Source organism: Strix aluco, chromosome 16, assembly GCF_031877795.1.
Source record: "Strix aluco isolate bStrAlu1 chromosome 16, bStrAlu1.hap1, whole genome shotgun sequence".
Lineage (NCBI taxonomy): Eukaryota > Metazoa > Chordata > Aves > Strigiformes > Strigidae > Strix > Strix aluco.
Window position 1 is genome coordinate 12747525 of NC_133946.1, and position 18059 is coordinate 12765583.

The 18059-nt window shown below is 39.4% G+C and overlaps 1 protein-coding gene and 1 long non-coding RNA gene across 7 annotated transcripts in view; both read left to right on the plus strand.

Annotated features, from left to right (window-relative positions):
• DENND5A (DENN domain containing 5A) overlaps positions 1–15009 on the plus strand; it is a 69133-nt gene extending 54124 nt beyond the window's left edge. For all 6 annotated transcript variants that reach the window (XM_074842501.1, XM_074842503.1, XM_074842504.1 and 3 more), the window contains 8 exons: positions 2658–2779; positions 4706–4851; positions 5427–5545; positions 6730–6911; positions 7764–7846; positions 9089–9212; positions 10212–10380; positions 11084–15009. In XM_074842501.1, the coding sequence (XP_074698602.1) occupies positions 2658–2779; positions 4706–4851; positions 5427–5545; positions 6730–6911; positions 7764–7846; positions 9089–9212; positions 10212–10380; positions 11084–11267 (1129 nt within the window). In that variant the 3' untranslated portion in view covers positions 11268–15009. The remainder of the gene's footprint in view (positions 1–2657; positions 2780–4705; positions 4852–5426; positions 5546–6729; positions 6912–7763; positions 7847–9088; positions 9213–10211; positions 10381–11083) is intronic.
• A 449-nt stretch (positions 15010–15458) lies between these two features.
• Positions 15459–16552, plus strand: LOC141930954 (uncharacterized). Its single transcript, XR_012625456.1, has 3 exons — positions 15459–15492; positions 16220–16308; positions 16426–16552. It is a non-coding gene; the product is annotated as an uncharacterized LOC141930954 (long non-coding RNA).
• The last annotated feature ends 1507 nt before the right edge of the window (positions 16553–18059 follow it).

Sequence of the window (18059 nt, forward strand, 5' to 3'; positions counted from 1 at the left end):
TGCTCAGCACAAGGACCTATTTACTTGGTGTTGTCCAGAACACATGTACACTATATACACTATATTACCTCTGTAAACATAAATAATTCTTTTGTAGATAGTTGCACAAATCGGGGTACAGGCCGTATGTAATACTAATTGTTTCAGGACTAGCAATTTGAGGTTTATTTAGTATAACCTCTGCAGGAAAAAAATGTATTGCTAATAAGGTTGGATATACTGTTTACTGTGGGGAAATTAAAAGTTTTCATGTATGAGCCCCAGTAATCGTCATTAGCTTTAATTGAAGACTTCTTTCTAGAGACAGCTTAACCTGTTCTGTCTACTCCTCTTTTTCCCTCCTCCCACTTACATCACCTTCCAAGAAATGTCTTCCCCCAATCCCCCCGAAGCCAACTGTTAATTATTTGAGGTTTGCCTTGAATTGAATTATGTTGGACTTCCTGATGAAGGTGTGGCCTTCCAACAGCAAGCAAGGCAAAGCTGAAGGACGGAGTGAGGACAGCTAATATATCTATCTGTATCTAAATTAAGGTTAAGCCTCTCCAGTGAAGTCAACAGTCCAGATCACGTTCAATTTAGCAGTACTTGTCCCATGCAGGACAAGTGCTGTGAGAGGACTCTCCACACACCACCACGCTCTCCATGCCCCCCCAAAAGAGGAGGAAAAAAACAACTCTTAACACCGGCCAATGTACTGTTCGTCTATCAGACAGATTCTCATTCTCTAGAACAGAGTGAGACAGCATATGTTTAAAATATGTTTAAAATGAACGTGGCAAGCAAATAAACAATTTGCATAGGAATGACATAAATTCTTCATAATCCCTTGTGCTTTGTGCTGCATATTTAGGTATCCTTCTAAAAGAATGGTGTTCTAGGCAGCATGGATTTGAAGTGTGCTCCGTTTGTTTTTAGAGGAAGCAGTGCCAAGTTCAGTGAGGTACTAGAAATAATTGTGCAACTTCTGCCATTTTACAGTTAATGTGATTGTGTGGTGTTCTTTTTTGAAGCAACTGTTAGATATTTGAATTAACCCATTCAGTTCACTTGGCATTTGCTAAAAAATATAAGAAAACAGAAACATGTATGGTCCCTTTCTAGTCCACAAAGGGACTAGAGTTAGGGAACAGAAGGAAATCACATAGCTTCGCTCCCCTGAGACCGTTATGTGCACAAGTAAAGTGAGAAATCTTACACTTAGAACGGGCAGGACAGCACATACCCTTGTGGACAGGCTGTCTAAACATGTGGTTCATATTGTTCAAATGAAACATGGACATGGTCACCTGTGAGACCTTTGTGGGTTTGCTGCTCCTGTGGCTACAGCCAGGTTATGTTGATTTAAGGCTCAGTATCTTTATTTCCATTGCACATTTCCTGTCAGTCTGGAGTGTTATGTTTGTTATGTGAGAATATGTGTGTGTGTAATTGTCATTGATTTGTTTTGCAGATTTCTGGCTTGTGAGTCACTTACTGACTTTTTTGTAATTGATATCTGAAATTGAGGGGAGTTGTCAGGATGACCCCTGGCAGGAACAACCTATCCATGGCTGTGTCAGCATGTCTAGTACCTAATTCATACATTCATGATGTTTTGAATATTCCTCTAGTGTCAGTTGGATTTTGATGTATCTTGGCATGCTCTTCTTTTATGATTGTTCACCAACACTGGTATTATTTATTGGTTGCATAATTAACAAAAATAGTGCTGATTGCTACTTACAAGGGAGTAACGTTAAGAGTATTTTCCAGTCCAGATTTGCACTTGAAAAGGTTGAGGGTGTAAATTCTTTTCAAGGTTTCTCAGTTGCAAGTCTTGCAGTATTAAATTCTCTAATGTGTTTGAGTAATTCCAGTAAGTATATAAGATTGTTTCTGTTTACAGTGCATTCTTCTACATAGATGTTAGTGTTTACACTAGTGAGAGAAGGCTACTGAGCTACATCTTTTGATATTTCCACTTTAAAAGGAGTTGCAGTTCTGTGTGTTACTGCAGTCCTAGCAAAGAGTTTGCAACCCAGTAAAAGGGAACAGTAGGACTTTAGGCCACCTTTGCATGCCTATGATTTTGGTTATTTCAGGAGCTGAGTACTGTCAACACTGAAGCTATTCCCTAGCTTAATGTGTGGGTTGTTGTAGGCCCTGGTTTATCACCTATAACCCAATACAAGCAGATAGCCCCAGTGTTTGCTCTAGTGTCCTTTGAAAACAGTCTTCTAACTGTCTTATGTGCTGGAGGACTCTCCCATGGCACCATCTGCTTGGAAGTAATTTACGAGGACTCTCTTTACTTCAGTTCTGTCATTTTATATGACCAAAAGAAGTCAGAGAATTTTTTCCAAGAAAATACAAAATTTCTTTTTCCATCTTTTGGGGTATTTTTGGGTGGGAGAAGACCCTTAGATCACCTCACACCTTACTTTCAAGAGGGGGTGAATAATGTGAAGTATTGGACTGATGCACTTGGGAGACTTCAGGCTTGCAGAGTGTCGACATATCTTGGCACGTTAAATACTGTTGGCTCTACCAGTATCACTTGTCATTTGTAAACGCTTGCATATTCTTCATAGTTTACCTAATAAATATGCACAATAGAAAACATTTCACTGAAAGTATCTTGTTACTATGACAGATTATTTGTTTTGCTTTGTCAGAAAACTCTACAAGCGTTATGCATTCCTCCGCTGTGATGATGAGAAAGAACAATTCTTATATCATCTCCTGTCATTCAATGCTGTTGATTACTTTTGCTTTACCAATGTTTTCACAACAATCTGTAAGTATTTGCTTTCCCTGGAACTCTGATTTCCAGATTTGGTTGAGTCCTCATTCAAAATTGTAAACATCTCTGAGCAACATGCCTTAATGTAATTGTTCTGCTTTCTTCCTGGTATCCCTCTGTGTATGCTGTATCACTATTTCTGTGATCCTCTCTGGTGGACAGTAGTGTCTTTTGTCACTAAAGGCTTTCATATCTAACTTGGTAAATTATGCAGCTTTAATCCTTTTAGTTGGGGGAGAGTTCTCCACAGAAAATTTTGTGGTGGGCTTGTTTGCATCATACTAAACAGGAGCAGTATGGATTGTTCCTTGTAGAGGTAAGAACATTAACAGATGCTAGGAATTAAAAAGAAAACAAAAAAACTTTCCCCTTTTCATGCTCAGCCTACTTTGTTGCATGCCTGTCTCTGAGCTTGGGATAACAATGAAATGCCCCTTGAGGGCTGCATCAGAATTCTGCAACACATTAAAGTACTCTTTGGTTTTTTTTAAAAAAAAAAGAAAAGATGCCCTGGAGAAACTTTTGCCCTGTTGTTGCTGATGCTTAAATGTGTTACATAGTTCTCATGCGTTTATGTGCCTGCTGCCACAGGACCTCACTTGTAAGGTAGAATAAGGAAAGACTTCAGCAAGGCTTATGAAATACGGGTGAGGGTGTGTGAAAGAATCCCTCTGGCCCCATGGTAGAAGCTACCCTTGATGGTATGTTATGATTGTATTTGTGTGTATGAAAAACAAAGCAAGCAGATGTTTAAGCAAAGTAGTTTTTGGTCTTGTTGTGGGCAAGTTCTGGACAATGCTAAAATCTGGTCTGCTAGATGCAGTTAAATTGTCACTTAGTTTAAGACTATCAGCACAGAAAATAAAAAGGGAAACATTTTAATTCATTCTTAAATGCTAGAGCATCAAGCTTTTAAGAAAATCCAACCACCAAATGCTTTCTTGAGGGCACTGACAGCTGAGGAGACTTTGAGGGAAAAAGGTATTAAATGCCTCAGCTGAAAAGCCCTAACTGTAATCCATTTATGCACTATAAAAGAAGGGCAGATCGCCAAGAAACACAATGACCATTCAGATAATTGGATTTTGTTATAAAAGTTTGGTTAATAGGGGGCTGTGCATGAGATGCTAAGCAATTGAAGGGCATATGCATTTCCTCAGGAGCATATGCCTCCTGAGTCAGAGAGGGGCTGTGACTCAGGTGATACTATGTTGAATTAGTCTCCGGTAAACCAGGAGACCAGAAAGCATTTGAGCACGTGTGTTGCCAGTTAGAGGGGAAAAGAGTTGTTTATTCTTTTTAAAATCAAGAAGTCTTACAGTTAGCATAGCTAAGAGCAATGTGGTACAGAGAAACTTGCAGCCTTATAATATATTTTCACTGAATTTGTTCAGCCACAGTAGTGAATGCTGCTGCAAGCAAGCCCTGCAAACAAAGGCTTTGGTTAGTAATTGAAGGGGAATTGGTGTTGGTTGTGTAGCGTGCACACATGTACACACAAAAGCAGGCAGTTAGGAGTTGAGCATTGAGTTGTATGCTGAGCTATGGTGTAGTCCTGGATACATGAATAGTCTATCTTCCTTGTCTCTAAGCTGGGGACAAGTAAACATCTTCATGACATGTTTTGAGGCTGGTAAATGAAAAATTATTATAGCTGTATGGAGGCACTATTCCATCCACTTGATAGTGTTTTGCTCTCAGCTCTGCTTCTTAATAACTGCTATGTGTACACTTCCTGATTGTCAGTCAGCGCTTAGTGTGCCAGGGTTAGCATGATTAAATAGGAGCTCTGAAGTTGTTTTAACATTTCATGGTACTGCAGTATTATTTTATGACTTATTTTTTCCCCCCTCTTCATTAAAGAGGTTACATAATTATCCTTCCTCGTTTTTGAAGTTTTATTTCTTCTTGTGTTTGCAGTGATACCATACCATATATTGATTGTTCCTAGCAAGAAACTTGGCGGCTCAATGTTTACAGCCAATCCTTGGATCTGTATCTCGGGAGAACTGGGTGAAACAGGAGTTCTGCAGATTCCCAGGAATATATTAGAAATGACTTTTGAGGTTTGTACAGCTTCATACAAAATATGCTTTGGATGTTCTGTTTGTTCAGTTGTAAATTCTCCCCTTGCTGTACCATCTTGCTGTACACTTCATATCCTTAGTCTGTATGGTTAGTCACAAAAAATTCCTGTGCCTGTACGTAGAAAATGTAATCTATATTTAATAGCATGCAGAGCAAAATGACTGACGAATCCTTAGTGCAAGGATGGACAAGACTGTCTTTATGTTACGGCTTTGTGCTGTAACGGTGGGAGGCGTCTTATGCTCTTCTACTGGAAACAAAGAAGTGATTCTGCTCTGATTTTTGTGTGTGCGCATACATTGGGTAAAATTTAATTGAGAAATCTAGCTCAACTGATGTTCCCGCTGCTGTTCAAAATAGTATTTAACAAAACAAAGCAAACAAACAAAAACAAATAAAGCAACTGACCCTTAAAAAGCCCAGAATCAATCATGCAGTCAGAAAAGGAGAACCACATTTCTGATTCCCCCTCTGAGCATGTTCTCTAAGTTTACTCCTCCAGCATGCTGCTTTCTTTCAGTTTACTCTGACAGACTCTTTGTTTAATTTGCAGTGCCAGAACCTGGGAAAACTGACCACAGTGCAAATAGGACATGATAATTCAGGGCTGTATGCCAAGTGGCTGGTGGAATATGTTATGGTCAGAAATGAAATAACAGGGCATACTTACAAGTAAGTATCATCCTGACATTTCATGTTGGGTAAGTAGAATATCTGCAGGGAGCTGGCACAGTAGGGCTTGTTTGATTAGAAAGGTCTTATCTCCTGGGACTCTGTGTCTACAGCTGCCACTACCTGAAGGCATAGAAAGATCACTTGGCTTCTGGCATTAAACAAGTCATGATTCTTACAAAATTAAACAGAGTTTTCAGTTTGCAGATGCTCATGTCCAGCCTCAAAACATTGGTGGAGAAGATGAGTTGACTGATGCGCATCTTAAAAAATAATCTGCCTTGAGCCCAAGGAAGAAATAGCAAGTTAGAGCTTGCTGTTTACCAGATACAGGTGGTATTTTATAGTAAGGCTGAGTGCTCTAGGTGTTACAGAGAGACCTCTGAACACAAGGGTTTATGAGTGTTAGAAATCTGTGTTTGCATAATGAAAGTAAAGGAACAAGATTTACAGTAAGAATTAAATTTGTTTGTGTTAGGTACAGCATAGTTTGATGCCCTGTCCTTTGTTTAGAGAAACTGTCAGGCTCATGTTGATGACAAATTGGTGGGTGGGTGAGTCCACTCTTCATGCCAGTTTGTTGGTAATTAAATGAAGAGGCAATATTCTATTTTTGGATGCTGTTCAGTTTTCTGATTAAGCTGATTAAACTGATGTCAACATTGGTTCATAGAAAGTGATAATGAGCAAGTGAGCATGGGTGCTTTCTAGTGTCTGATTTAATATTCCAATTTCAAGAGATATATTGGTGTTTTGGCATTTAAGTATATGTTTGGGGGCTGTTTTTTTTTTGTGGCTGGCCTGCTATGTAACGTATTCAGTGAAAGCACAGGTGTATTTCGCCACCCATCTGGTGTGTAGAAATACCTTCTACCTCTTTTCCTCTGCAGCCTTCAAATCATGCGCTACATATAGGATACAAGACAAAATCTGCCACTGTTTGCTTTGCAGATCATATCGTGCAACATTTAGCACAAACTTGGAACTGAAAAGCTGTTTTACTTTTGCTCCCTCTGCTGGCACAAGCCAAACCCAAGACTGTTATTTGTTGGTAGATGAGTGAAGTATTTCTAATAACTACACTAGCAGAATTTGGGTTTTATGCAGCTGCAGTTGAAAGTCTTTGGCATGGCATTGTTTCTGTGTTGAAGTGCTTGATCCACATTTATTCTTTATGTTCTTAGGTTTCCTTGTGGAAGGTGGCTTGGAAAGGGAATGGATGATGGCAGCTTGGAGAGGATCCTGGTGGGAGAGTTGCTGACTTCCCACACTGAGGTTGATGAGCGGCAGTGCCGAACCCCTCCTTTGCAGCAGTCACCAAGCATGATCAGAAGATTTGTCACTATATCGCCAAATAATAAGCCAAGTGAGTGGTGGGGGATGGCTTGTCTTCTAATGTTCTGCATCATTGCCTGAGGAGAGCTGCTTGCAAACAGAACTCTAGGTTTTCTTGTGTTTTAGAACTGTAGCTTGAAGAGGACCTGTGACTTAGTCCAACTCCCTGCTCAGAGTCTGGCTAACTTCCAAATTACCATCCTGAGCAATCTGTTCTAGCTACTCAAGTTTTGAAAGTCTCCAAGGGTGAAAGGAGGATGTCTCTGGACTCCTGGTCCAGTGCTTAGCTGCCCTAGTGGTGTTTTCTGTATTCTTGTCCCTTATCTGTGGAATGAATGCTATGGAGAAAGGTAGAAATTTGCTGTCCTGTCTCTTATCCATGGATGAAAAAGCTTGCTAGTGGTTTCTATTCGTGGACTTCAATTTTCTGGTGAGATCACTGTTCTGGCATTGTCTTATCCCTGATAAATCAGGTGGTTACTTTGCTCCCAAGCATGCTTGGGTTTACAGTGAAACTGTCACAGGAAGTATTTCCAGGATGCCCAGATTTGGTCATCCTAATCAAAGCACAGCTCCTCTTTAGCTTTGGGCCCTGGTCTGAAAATTCACATAACATGTAAAACTCTTTCCCAGCTGTTGTTGTTGAAGCACCACAGTGTTAAATTCAATATAAAAACAAACAATCTCCATTTCTACCTCCTCCACAGTAAAGAAAAGTAGACTTGGTTTTCGATTACCCGCAGTCCAGCACCTTTTCACTAACAGCATAAATTATACTGGTTCATGCTTCTCTTCTTTTTCTGTGGTATGCTTTATCCCTCATGCACGGGTACAATTTCTAAAGCTGTTACAGAGTGACTGGATATATTTTTTTATTTTGCAGAGTTAAATACTGGTCAGATACAAGAAGCTATTGGTGAAGCTGTCAATGGTATTGTCAAGCATTTCCACAAGCCAGAGAAGGAGGTGAGGAGGACTTGTCTGTGTAGTGGCACTCCTGTCTTAAAACGCTTACTAGTGAGCATTGGAGAATATACAACAGAAATAATTAAACTGAATGAATAGCCATCTCTTTGAAAATTCCTTAAGTGGAGCAAAAATCCTCAGTTTTACTGCTAACTGGAGGATTCTGTTAATTTAAATGTTAACATTCTGGTATTGGCAATTGTGTTATTAGTCAAATTCTGCCAAGGATTCTACCTGTACCACTGTCAAGAGCGTTGCCTCCTGTTTAGTTTGTTCTGGATTAACTGACATTTTACATCTACGCTGAGAACTGAGTAGGTTTTTTTATGCCTGTTTTTCATTATCTTTGCTATTTAAAACATGAAAACCCATGGGCCACTTTAAAAAAAAACAAACAGAGAAGCAAAATAGACTCACACCCAAACACCCACCCCCCAAGTGAAGCAGAAGTGCTCTCAAAGACACTTCTATATTATACATGTAATCATCTTCACTGACGCAGCAGTTATTTCCTGAAACAAACTTAAGAAGCATGCTTCTGTCAAACCATCGCAATCCAGCCCTTGTGAACCAGGGTGGTGTAGAGCAGTGCTGGCTCCTGTATGGGTATCTCTTGAAAGTCATTAATTTTTCACAAATAGGTTCTCCCATTCCTTCTGCACCTGTCTCTTCTAAGTTCAGTATAGCATGGCAAGTTCATATCCAGTATAATTCTGGTTGATGATCACATTTACACAGTAATCTCAAGTGAATATGCACTGGTTTTGCACAATACTATCTACCATCATGTTATAAAGAAGAATTTGATTTTTTCCTGAGGTTTAAAAATTGCATTGAATGTTGGGTTTTTTTGATAAGCAGTCTGAGGCACTGAACCTGTGATCTTTATTATTTAGTAAAAGGGGAAAATATTTTCTTAATTTTCTGAACAGTGGTCATTATTATAGGTAAAACTTGCTCATGATCTTTATCTTGCCTTTTCATGTCTTCATTTTATGACAGCGAGGCCCTGAGACTGCTTTTTTCAGCCTCATTCTTAGAGAGGTCAACACATTTTTGAATGCTTAGGACTTGTGAGAACTGGGCCGTCCTATCTGGGGCCACTGTTTGACGGTAGACTGTAATTTTGGGCATCTATTTATTTAAAAACTGGCTTCAGTAATAGATGCATGAAACACTTTTGTGTCCCAGACTTCCAAACTGAGAGAATAAGTGCATGTGCTTTCTGTGTGTGCTTGGCAGAGAGGCAGTCTGACACTGTTGCTGTGTGGAGAAAGTGGCCTTGTTTCAGCTCTCGAGCAAGTGTTTCAGCATGGATTTAAATCACCAAGACTCTTCAAAAACGTCTTTATTTGGGACTTTTTAGGTAAGTGGGAGGAAGACATACCAAAACCTGTTCATGTCTTTGAAATATATCCGTGTTCCTTATCATTGCCACTGTGTCTCAGCTGGTGTGAACAGCATACTTCTTGGAGGCATCTCAGCAGCTGAATTGCCATAAGAGCTCTTATCTCCTCATACTGTTAAGAGAAAGAGCATCTGTCTCTGCCAAGTTGACACTGGACTTTGTCCTTCTAGCAGCAATAGTGTAAAACAAAATTTCTTAGTGAGGAAGGATTATTTAAATAAGGTGGTGAATTGACATATGGTAACCTTGTTCTTAACTGAGCGTAGTAAAAGCATTTTTAAGAGGTTGAGTTACCTTATAAAGCATGATGGATGGACGTAGTGCTGTTGGTACTTACTGGATGTTGTAATAAAAGGGTTATAAGCGTACATTTTTCACACGGTGGTCTAGATCCTTTGACTTAGAGCTGAATAAACCAACTGAGTACACAAACACCTTTTAGAAAAGGGTTTATTTTTAATAGTGTTTCTGTGTTTTGAGTAGGCACTTTGACATGACTTCTCCTTATGTCATCATCTTATGTAGCGTCTCAAAATTCAGCAGATATGAGAACCTCTTTAGCACTGTTCAGAGAGAAAGAAGTGGAATCCCAGTTTTACACATGGGGAACACAGGACTGAATCAAACAGAAAAAAGCAATGCTTAAATGTAATCATTCAGGAAATACATGGATGAGCTTTGAATCTAGTCCTTTCCACTTTTAACTGTCCCCTCCATGATGCAGACACTCATGCTGATTTGCCAACAGTCTGATAGGACCATCAGGTAGCCTTACGGATTTGTAAGCATGCTTACAGGGAAAGCATTATACTGAGGTGGTATAAAATTTAATCATCTAAATTTGAAGATCATAGTGCCTCATTATTTTATTCCAAGCACAGGAGAATGATATTTCAGATATTTTAGGGCTACTATATGCACTGATGAAACTTCATTGTCTCCCACCATTCTTTTAAGAAAAAGCACAAACGTACTATGAGACCCTTGAGCAGAATGAGATGGTCCCAGAAGAGAACTGGCAGACAAGGGCCAGGAATTTCTGTCGCTTTATCACTGCTATCAACAACACCCCTAGAAATATTGGGAAGGATGGCAAGTTTCAGATGCTGGTGTGTCTTGGAGCCAGGTATAGAGAAACTTCCATTGTTGTTGTTGTTATTGATATTTTAATAAAATGAAAAGGATGTTGCATATTAGTAAGATAAAGCCACACAACTGCTGGATTGTGCAGTTTGATTATTACTTATACAGTTCTTTGACGTAACTAAAGAAGGATCAAGTGAACCATGCCCTGAGTTCTTAGGCATGTGAAATGTGGGAAGTCTGAGATAAAAAAACTGAGTATCCTGAAGAGCTGAGCAGCTGAATCAAGAGAGAAAGGTAGTAGGCTGGTGTGAATAGCCTCCCTCTCATGTACAGCTATCGAGGTCAGAAGGTAGAAACAGAAACCCATCCGTCAGTGAGGCCTCTCCAGTTAATGGCTGGGTGAATTCCCCACCCTCCACCTACTCATTGTAGGAGGTGGGTAGGAGGGAAGCTGGGACCACAAAGGCAATGGAGCAGGCTAGCGACTTTGGGCCTGCTTGGGACTTCCAGGCCTTCTGGGAACCATACCTTTTGATGTGGGGGGTGGAAAGCCTAGAAACGTGTCTCTCACAGATGCTCCCTACTTAAACAAGTTCCACAGACAGTTACTCCCCCTTCCCTTCTTAGAAAAATATGCAGAGAAGATGGTAGGTCTGTTTAGAAGGCAAAGAATAAAACTCATGTCAGTGAAAATGAGAAATTAACTTGGATTTATTTTTATTTCCAAATTGCCACTTTGTCAGAGACCACCTTTTGCATCACTGGATCGCCCTGCTTGCAGACTGCCCGATTACAGCCCAGATGTATGAAGACATAGCACTGATTAAGGACCATACTCTTGTGAATTCTTTGATTCGAGTGCTGCAGACCTTACAGGAGTTCAACATTACGCTGGAGGCATCTCTTGTCAAAGGAATCGATATTTGACCTCTTGTCCTACAGGAAAAACTATCTTTTTTTTTAAAAAAAAAAAAAAGGCAACAAGAAGTGAATCTCGTTAGTATGCAAAATGTTCTGTCTGCCAGTACATTGTATCGTGAACTTGTTCATGGCCCTAAAATGCAACTTTGACTTTTCTTGAAGGAAACTCCAAAAATAGTACAGGCAAATGGATGGAAGCTGTAAACTCAATGTAAAAAAGAGGATTTTGGTATAAATCTATTTTAGAGTTTATTTGCTGATTTGCTTTTTACACACTTTCATGTGAAAGAGATAGAGATGAGTATTGTGCAGCTTATTTTAAAGCTGCAGTATTTCCTTGCCATAGAAAATGTGCAGTGAGCCTTTCAGCATTCTGTGAACTTGCCGTCAGATATGCTGTATGTCATAGACCCCAATGTACACACTCCATTTCTGCTGAGAAGGTCATTCTATAGTTTTTAAACTAATATTTTATATATTAACATTATTACCAATGTTTGATTTTTAACGTATTGGATCATGTTTTGCTGCAAGGGAACTACAAATCTGATGTGTGCTTTTTTTTTTAATAACTCCAAAGCACTGATTTGTCAACAAATCGTTTTTTCCTTTATTTTTGTTGTCAGTATTATTTTTAGTGAAATCCAGGAGACTGAACCGTGAAATGTGCAGAGATCAAAGTAATATTTTTCATATTGGTACGTAATTGCACAGAAGAAATTAAGCGTGTTTTTTAACTGATGTTTTTTATTTATTTAACCTATCATTGTGTTTTGTAAGTTTTGTCTTTAAAAAAAAATTCTTCTATGATACAACTGGCTATATAACGTTGCAATTCAGAATTTACAGTGCAGCCCACTTAAATGAAAAACCTGGAATAATTGTTCATAACACAAAAATGTTTCCACTTGAACCAGCCTTTTGAAGTTTGCTATATGGTTGCTGCTGGTAGTTCTCTTAACCGCTAATAAAGAGGGACATGAGTTCCCCAAATGCCAGATGACTAAATAAAGATGTTTATGCCCCCATGAAATAATAATGGTATACCTTACTAACAAATATAAGGATTTCATAATTTTTCTGAAAAGACAGTGAGTAGTAAGGTTTTTTCTTTTCCTCTTGAATGAATATGCCTTTGGTCCTATTGTCACAGTCTGCTTCATTTGGGATGCTTTTGTTTTTAGCAGAGAAAGCTTTAGTCCACTATTGCAATAAAACACAAACATTTTGAAAGCTTAATTTATTGGAGATCTGGAACTTGGCAGATGCCTAAAGGCATCTCTGTTCATTTGAATCCTGATAAAAACCTCTTCGAAGGGAGTATGTGACTTAAGAACAGGCTGATTTATCAGCGTCACAAATTACTGTACAGAAATTCAGGCCTATGTATTTAAGAGGTCTCCACTGTATAAACTTATCTCAGTATTGTCTCTCTTTTGAGAAGCAGAGTCCAAGTTTTTCAGTTCATACAATGTTGTAGCACCTTTTCTTTATCTGCAGCTTAGTCACATCTTGTGATAGTCTTATTTCCATAATTTATAAGTATAGCACATGTATTAAATTTTTGACTATTTTTACTTTTGTCCTATTTATTTCATTATTAAACTGAGAAGTTCCTTTGTCACTACTTATCAGAGCAAGATTATTTTTTGATTTCACAGTAGCATTAGAAAGATGCAAGGGCAGTGTCCAAGCCACTCCTCATGCTGGGTGTGAATTTTCTTTCACAGTCTGGATCTTACAGGAGCATTTCACAGAAGTGTTTTGTGTGTGCAGGTTTGGTTTTGTTGTTTTTTTTTCCAGCCCTGGAAGGGCAAAAATAAAGCAGATGTACTTTATTCTAAGAATTTCATGTATTCAAGTTAATATGTTGGGATAATCTTTATACACTTGCCCCAGATAGCTTGTTTATGTATTAATAATAGAAAAAAAAATACACAGTGCTTTTGGCTGTATTTAAGATGACTTTACCAGGCCTGTGTAATTCACAGGGAATATGTAAGAAAGGAGAGTTGGATTAATTATTGTGACCTTAACAGATTAGTTGATCCTGTTAAAACCATATCTCTCATAGTATTAAGTATGGATTAATTTTACCTTGTATAAGGTAATTAACCCTGAATTAAGGTTCTTTTGGTTTTTTTTCTTTACCCAAGTTCACATAGTGGGACATGATACCATTGGTTTAACGGCTTGCTTTGGTGTGGATCTTTTTGGCCAGATAATGACAGTTAGCGATCCCTGCGGTGGACATAGGCTGGGTCTGCTGGTTCCCGAGTGGTGGGTTCTTTCGAAGATGAAGCTGTCCATCAGTGGCAGCACCCTGTGTGCTCGCTGTCCAGATGCAAACGGAAGGTGCAGAGGTCATCTTCCCAGCTCCTCAGTTACGTTATTTTTGCAGGAAAGACCACTTTGTGATAGACCCTTCTTCCTTCTCTCACAGGGGGTCTATGCTTAATCCTATTAGGATTCAAAGCACTTTTTGCTGTGGGCTTGCAAGTCTGGAATGATTTGCTCCACTGAAGGACCAGTAGAAGGTTCTGAAATGCAGCAGAAAAAAAATGTTGGTTTTGTTGGATCCAGAGGCAACCAAGGAAGACTGAGGTACTAAATACAGCTACGTGGTAGCCTGTGCTAGGGTTTTGGGAAGAGATTTGGCTGACATGTCTAAGAACAGTTCAGTCTGTAGTAGCAGCCATAGTCTCTACCACTCTTCAGTGTTTACCACAAACTGCCCTAGCGTCATTGATGTCGCTAGTGTCAGTCCCACAGAATAATGTTAGGATCCAGCGTTTGCTCCTTCCATGTCATTCTGCTGACCTGGATGACTCTGTATAAGAACAAGTGGTGTAGTCAGCAGCTTTTACTCTTTAACTAGAGCTTTGTAAAATCCATCTCCCTTTTTAAAAACTTGCAATTTTTGTTCAGAAATGAGCTATAGAATAATACAATTGTAACCTTTTTTTTTTCCTGTTACTTTTCTAAAATAAGGGAGCAGGTTTGGTAGGTGCAGGTTAATGTGGCTATGCTGTTTTGTTTTTTGTTCCTTTTTTTGGTAACAGTTAATGGGAAAAGATAGCTTTTTTTAACAGCACACATGCATTCTGTACAGAGAAAAATAATGATAAAAATTAAGTAGTTCATAATGCATTAAATACGTAGTGCTAAATTGGCCAAACGTGTTTACAGGCTGATACGTGGTTTGAGGAAAAAACCCGGGCTCACCTACCAATTGTTTATGCTTCTTTGATTAATGCTGTCAGAGTTGATGCAATGATACTTTATAGAAAAAGAAAATGCAGATTAATAAAAACTTGATTTAAATGTAATGAAATACTATGATGATAAGTTTATACAAAAAAAGTCTTTACCTGCCATAAGCTTAATCATCTGGCATTCTGTAGCTGAAAACATATTTGTGAACTGAAGACTATTCCACAACTTTTTCCATTCTGAAGAGTATTTTTGAAATTGTTCAAATGGGACCTACTAGCTGAATGATCCGTATTTTTGATGTGTTTTGAATTCATGAATATGTTAAGATTTCTGCAGTGAAACTATTCAGAGTTAACTTTTTCTGTATATTGTCAAATGATTTTTGTTCGTAGTGCAAGATACTATAGGATACTTGAAAATACTTGAAGATATTGTACACGTACTTCACATCTTTGTAGTTCTTTATACCTAGAGATTGGCTGTTAAACTAAGATAAAACATCAATACCTTATAAACTATATATTTTACTACATGGGGAAATCACTGGCTTGGTTTTTTTTAAGGGTGGACATTGAAGTTTACATTATAATGACAAAACCAGGTACTGTTTTCCTTTTTTATTTTTCTGTGACATTTTAATCCGTTGGACATTAAATGTGAATTGGATATACAAAAGTTTTACAGGTGTAGGTCATTTGCTGAATTGCAATAAAATTTGTCTTCTAACATGAAAAATAGCATTAATGTGCTATTTCCAAAAGCCTCTCACTATAATTTGGCTAATCATCTTTTCTTCTTTGCCTGACTGCAAGTTCGTATGGCATTTTAGTGTCTGATTTCAGGAGACATTTTTTTGTGCAGTTTTGTACCTTTGTACCTTGCAGTTTTTGGTGGCCTTCTCGTAAATGGTTGTTGTTGGTCAGGCTGCCATCAGTGGAAGAGGTGCCTCCTCAGTGATCAGGGAATGGGGAGAACGGGAAGGCAAAGGGACTAATGCAGATCTTGGAAAGTGTATGTGAGTGCACACACCCATATATGCTGCTATTTATATTAGCTTTTTTCCTGCCTTAGAACAACTTTTGATCCTAATAACCAAATTTGGTGGAGGTCTCCAAATTTTATGATCTGAAAAATACAATTAGTCATTCCATACAGAAAAGCAGGAATGATTGGAAATGTAACTATCTAATGCTTCAAATACAAGTTTAAGTGAGAAAGTAACACAGTCCTCCATCTCTGAGATTCTGATAACATCTGTGGCACACATGCATGCCCAAGCATTATTGCCTACGTTGCCCGTTTCCTACTTTTTTAATTCCATCTTTGCCCAGGGTGAGATCTAACTTAACAGATAGTCCCATGGGGGCAGTTACTGGGTGAGGGGATTGTACTGGCACAGAGGCAAAAGTATGGTTCCTTCCCTCTCCATTCATTCACTTTTTGAATGATTTGAAGTATGTACCAATGTGGTGGAGCCCTGTATGATCTTGGTTCATTAGATACCGCTCTGCTTATCTCACCTTGAAACTGGCTCTGCCTGCCTTGCTGTATATTAAATCTAGTTTTTAGATTTGAGCGGAGTAGTAAACAAACGTGAGTGCAACTCATTTGTGGTTATGCTTTTGTAACTTTTCTGCTGCCTATGTTCTGAAAGTTTTATATGTCAGTTGTGTGAGAAGCAGGAAGATCAAGTCAGTTTTACTCGCTTTCATCTCCTGCTTCATCCAAAATGCCCTCTCCAGAAGGGGGGTTGGACAAGATGACCTCCAGAGGTCCCTTCCAACCTGTCACTGATTCTGCGGTTTCTCCCCATGTACAGTGACAGGAACAGGTAAGAAGGCTGAATGCCACTTCCCCCACGTTGTACGGTTTATGCCATTCCTTAGTAGCCCCGTGTCTGCAAAAAAGAGCTCGTCCTTCAGGTGCACTATTTTTCCTGTCTTTTTAGGGACCTGCCCTCTCTTTTGTCAGTTATAGCCGAAGAGACTTGCTTATTCTTCTGACCTGCATGTTAACAATGGCTAACTTCTGCTTTGACAAATATCTGTTTTGAAGCTGACAAACACAGAAGGTAATTTTCTCAGCCTGGGAACAGTGGTTCAAGTTATGGCTGTTCTGAAGTTGGTGGGGTTCACTCTGTGTCAAACTGCATGAGATCATCTTTGGATGTTTTATACAATTGGGGAAAATGTGAAAGGAAAGGCATTTGATCATTATTTGGAGGTATCTCTGCTTTCTTTACCTCTCTTTGTTTCTCCCCCTACATACCCCCTGGTGTGTGGTGGAGTCTTTTTTTTTTAAGCAAGGCAAAATAAAAAATGTTAAGATCTCTCTTGGGGGAACCACATCAGTCTTCCTGAGGTGGCAGTGCTTCTGCACTACTAACAACTGATGGTATCTTCCCATGGGCTCACTGGGGGAGACACCGAGAGGGTGAGCGCAGCCTGCCCCATGCTCTGATGAGGTGGTGCGGGTGGCCTGAGCCTTGGGCAGGGCTAGGGGGGTGCAGCTGTGAACTCGGTACGTGCTGCCAGGTGTGCTGCGCTGCTGTGAGATGCCAAACCTGCTGCTCTTGGAACTGAGATCGTCTCGGTTCCCTGGGCTTGTTAGACCCGCTGCTTCTGATTCCTCTGCAGGGTGCCATGGGGATGGATGTGGGGCAGGCCTGGATGGAACTGTGAGGTAAGCGCAGCTTCAGAAACACATTCACTTCATCACAGGTGGCCTCGAATCTTTCAGACTTCCTGGAAGGGGAAAGAACAAAAAGAACAGGGGCCTTGGTGAGCAACTGCTGGGTTCACAGTCCTTTTCCAAATGTCAGGTCTGAGGTGGTTTTATAGAAGGTGATGCTTATTAACGTTGGAGAGGAGAATTTACGTGCTAGGCGATGATTATTGACTAACTGGTCCAAGCTCATGGGTCTAGAAATGTGTTATGATTTGTCATAGTGATGACTTGAAAGGTTCTCACAAAGAAATACAAATGTCAGAGAGCTTCACCAAGCAGGTCTTTGTCTAGAAATTATTTCACTTAGCAAAAAGTCTTCTTTTTTCCCTATGAACTCAAAGATGTATATTCATTAATAGAGCAAACTGTATTTAGTCCTGCAGTGAACAGCAGCTGTTCTTCATTTCAGTGACAGTGGCATTTTAAGAATCAGATCCTACAACATTTGAAATATTACTGATGGATCTGATGTTTATTTCAGTGAAGTTTTTCTACCAGTGGCATAAAAAGACTTAGACAAGGAGTATAAATTGCATGAGAGGGTCTTTTGGACTCCTTGTGACTGGAGGAACCCCAGATTTCCTCTCTGTTTGAGATGAGCAGGTCCTGCTCCCAAGGAAAGCCAGTGATACATTGCAAAACTGAGTGCTGATTACTGAAGATGTGTTATCTTACATAGAACTCGACAACCTATTTGGTGTCTTGGAAGACCCTTGGATACTAAGATGGAAAGTGTAAGTGCAAAAGTTTGAGTGATTTATTTCAAAGGAAAATGATTGTTCAAAACCCAGTATACATAAGGGGGATGAGTAAGACTTAAAAGTACATCTCTGAGACATAACATGTGTGAAAAGC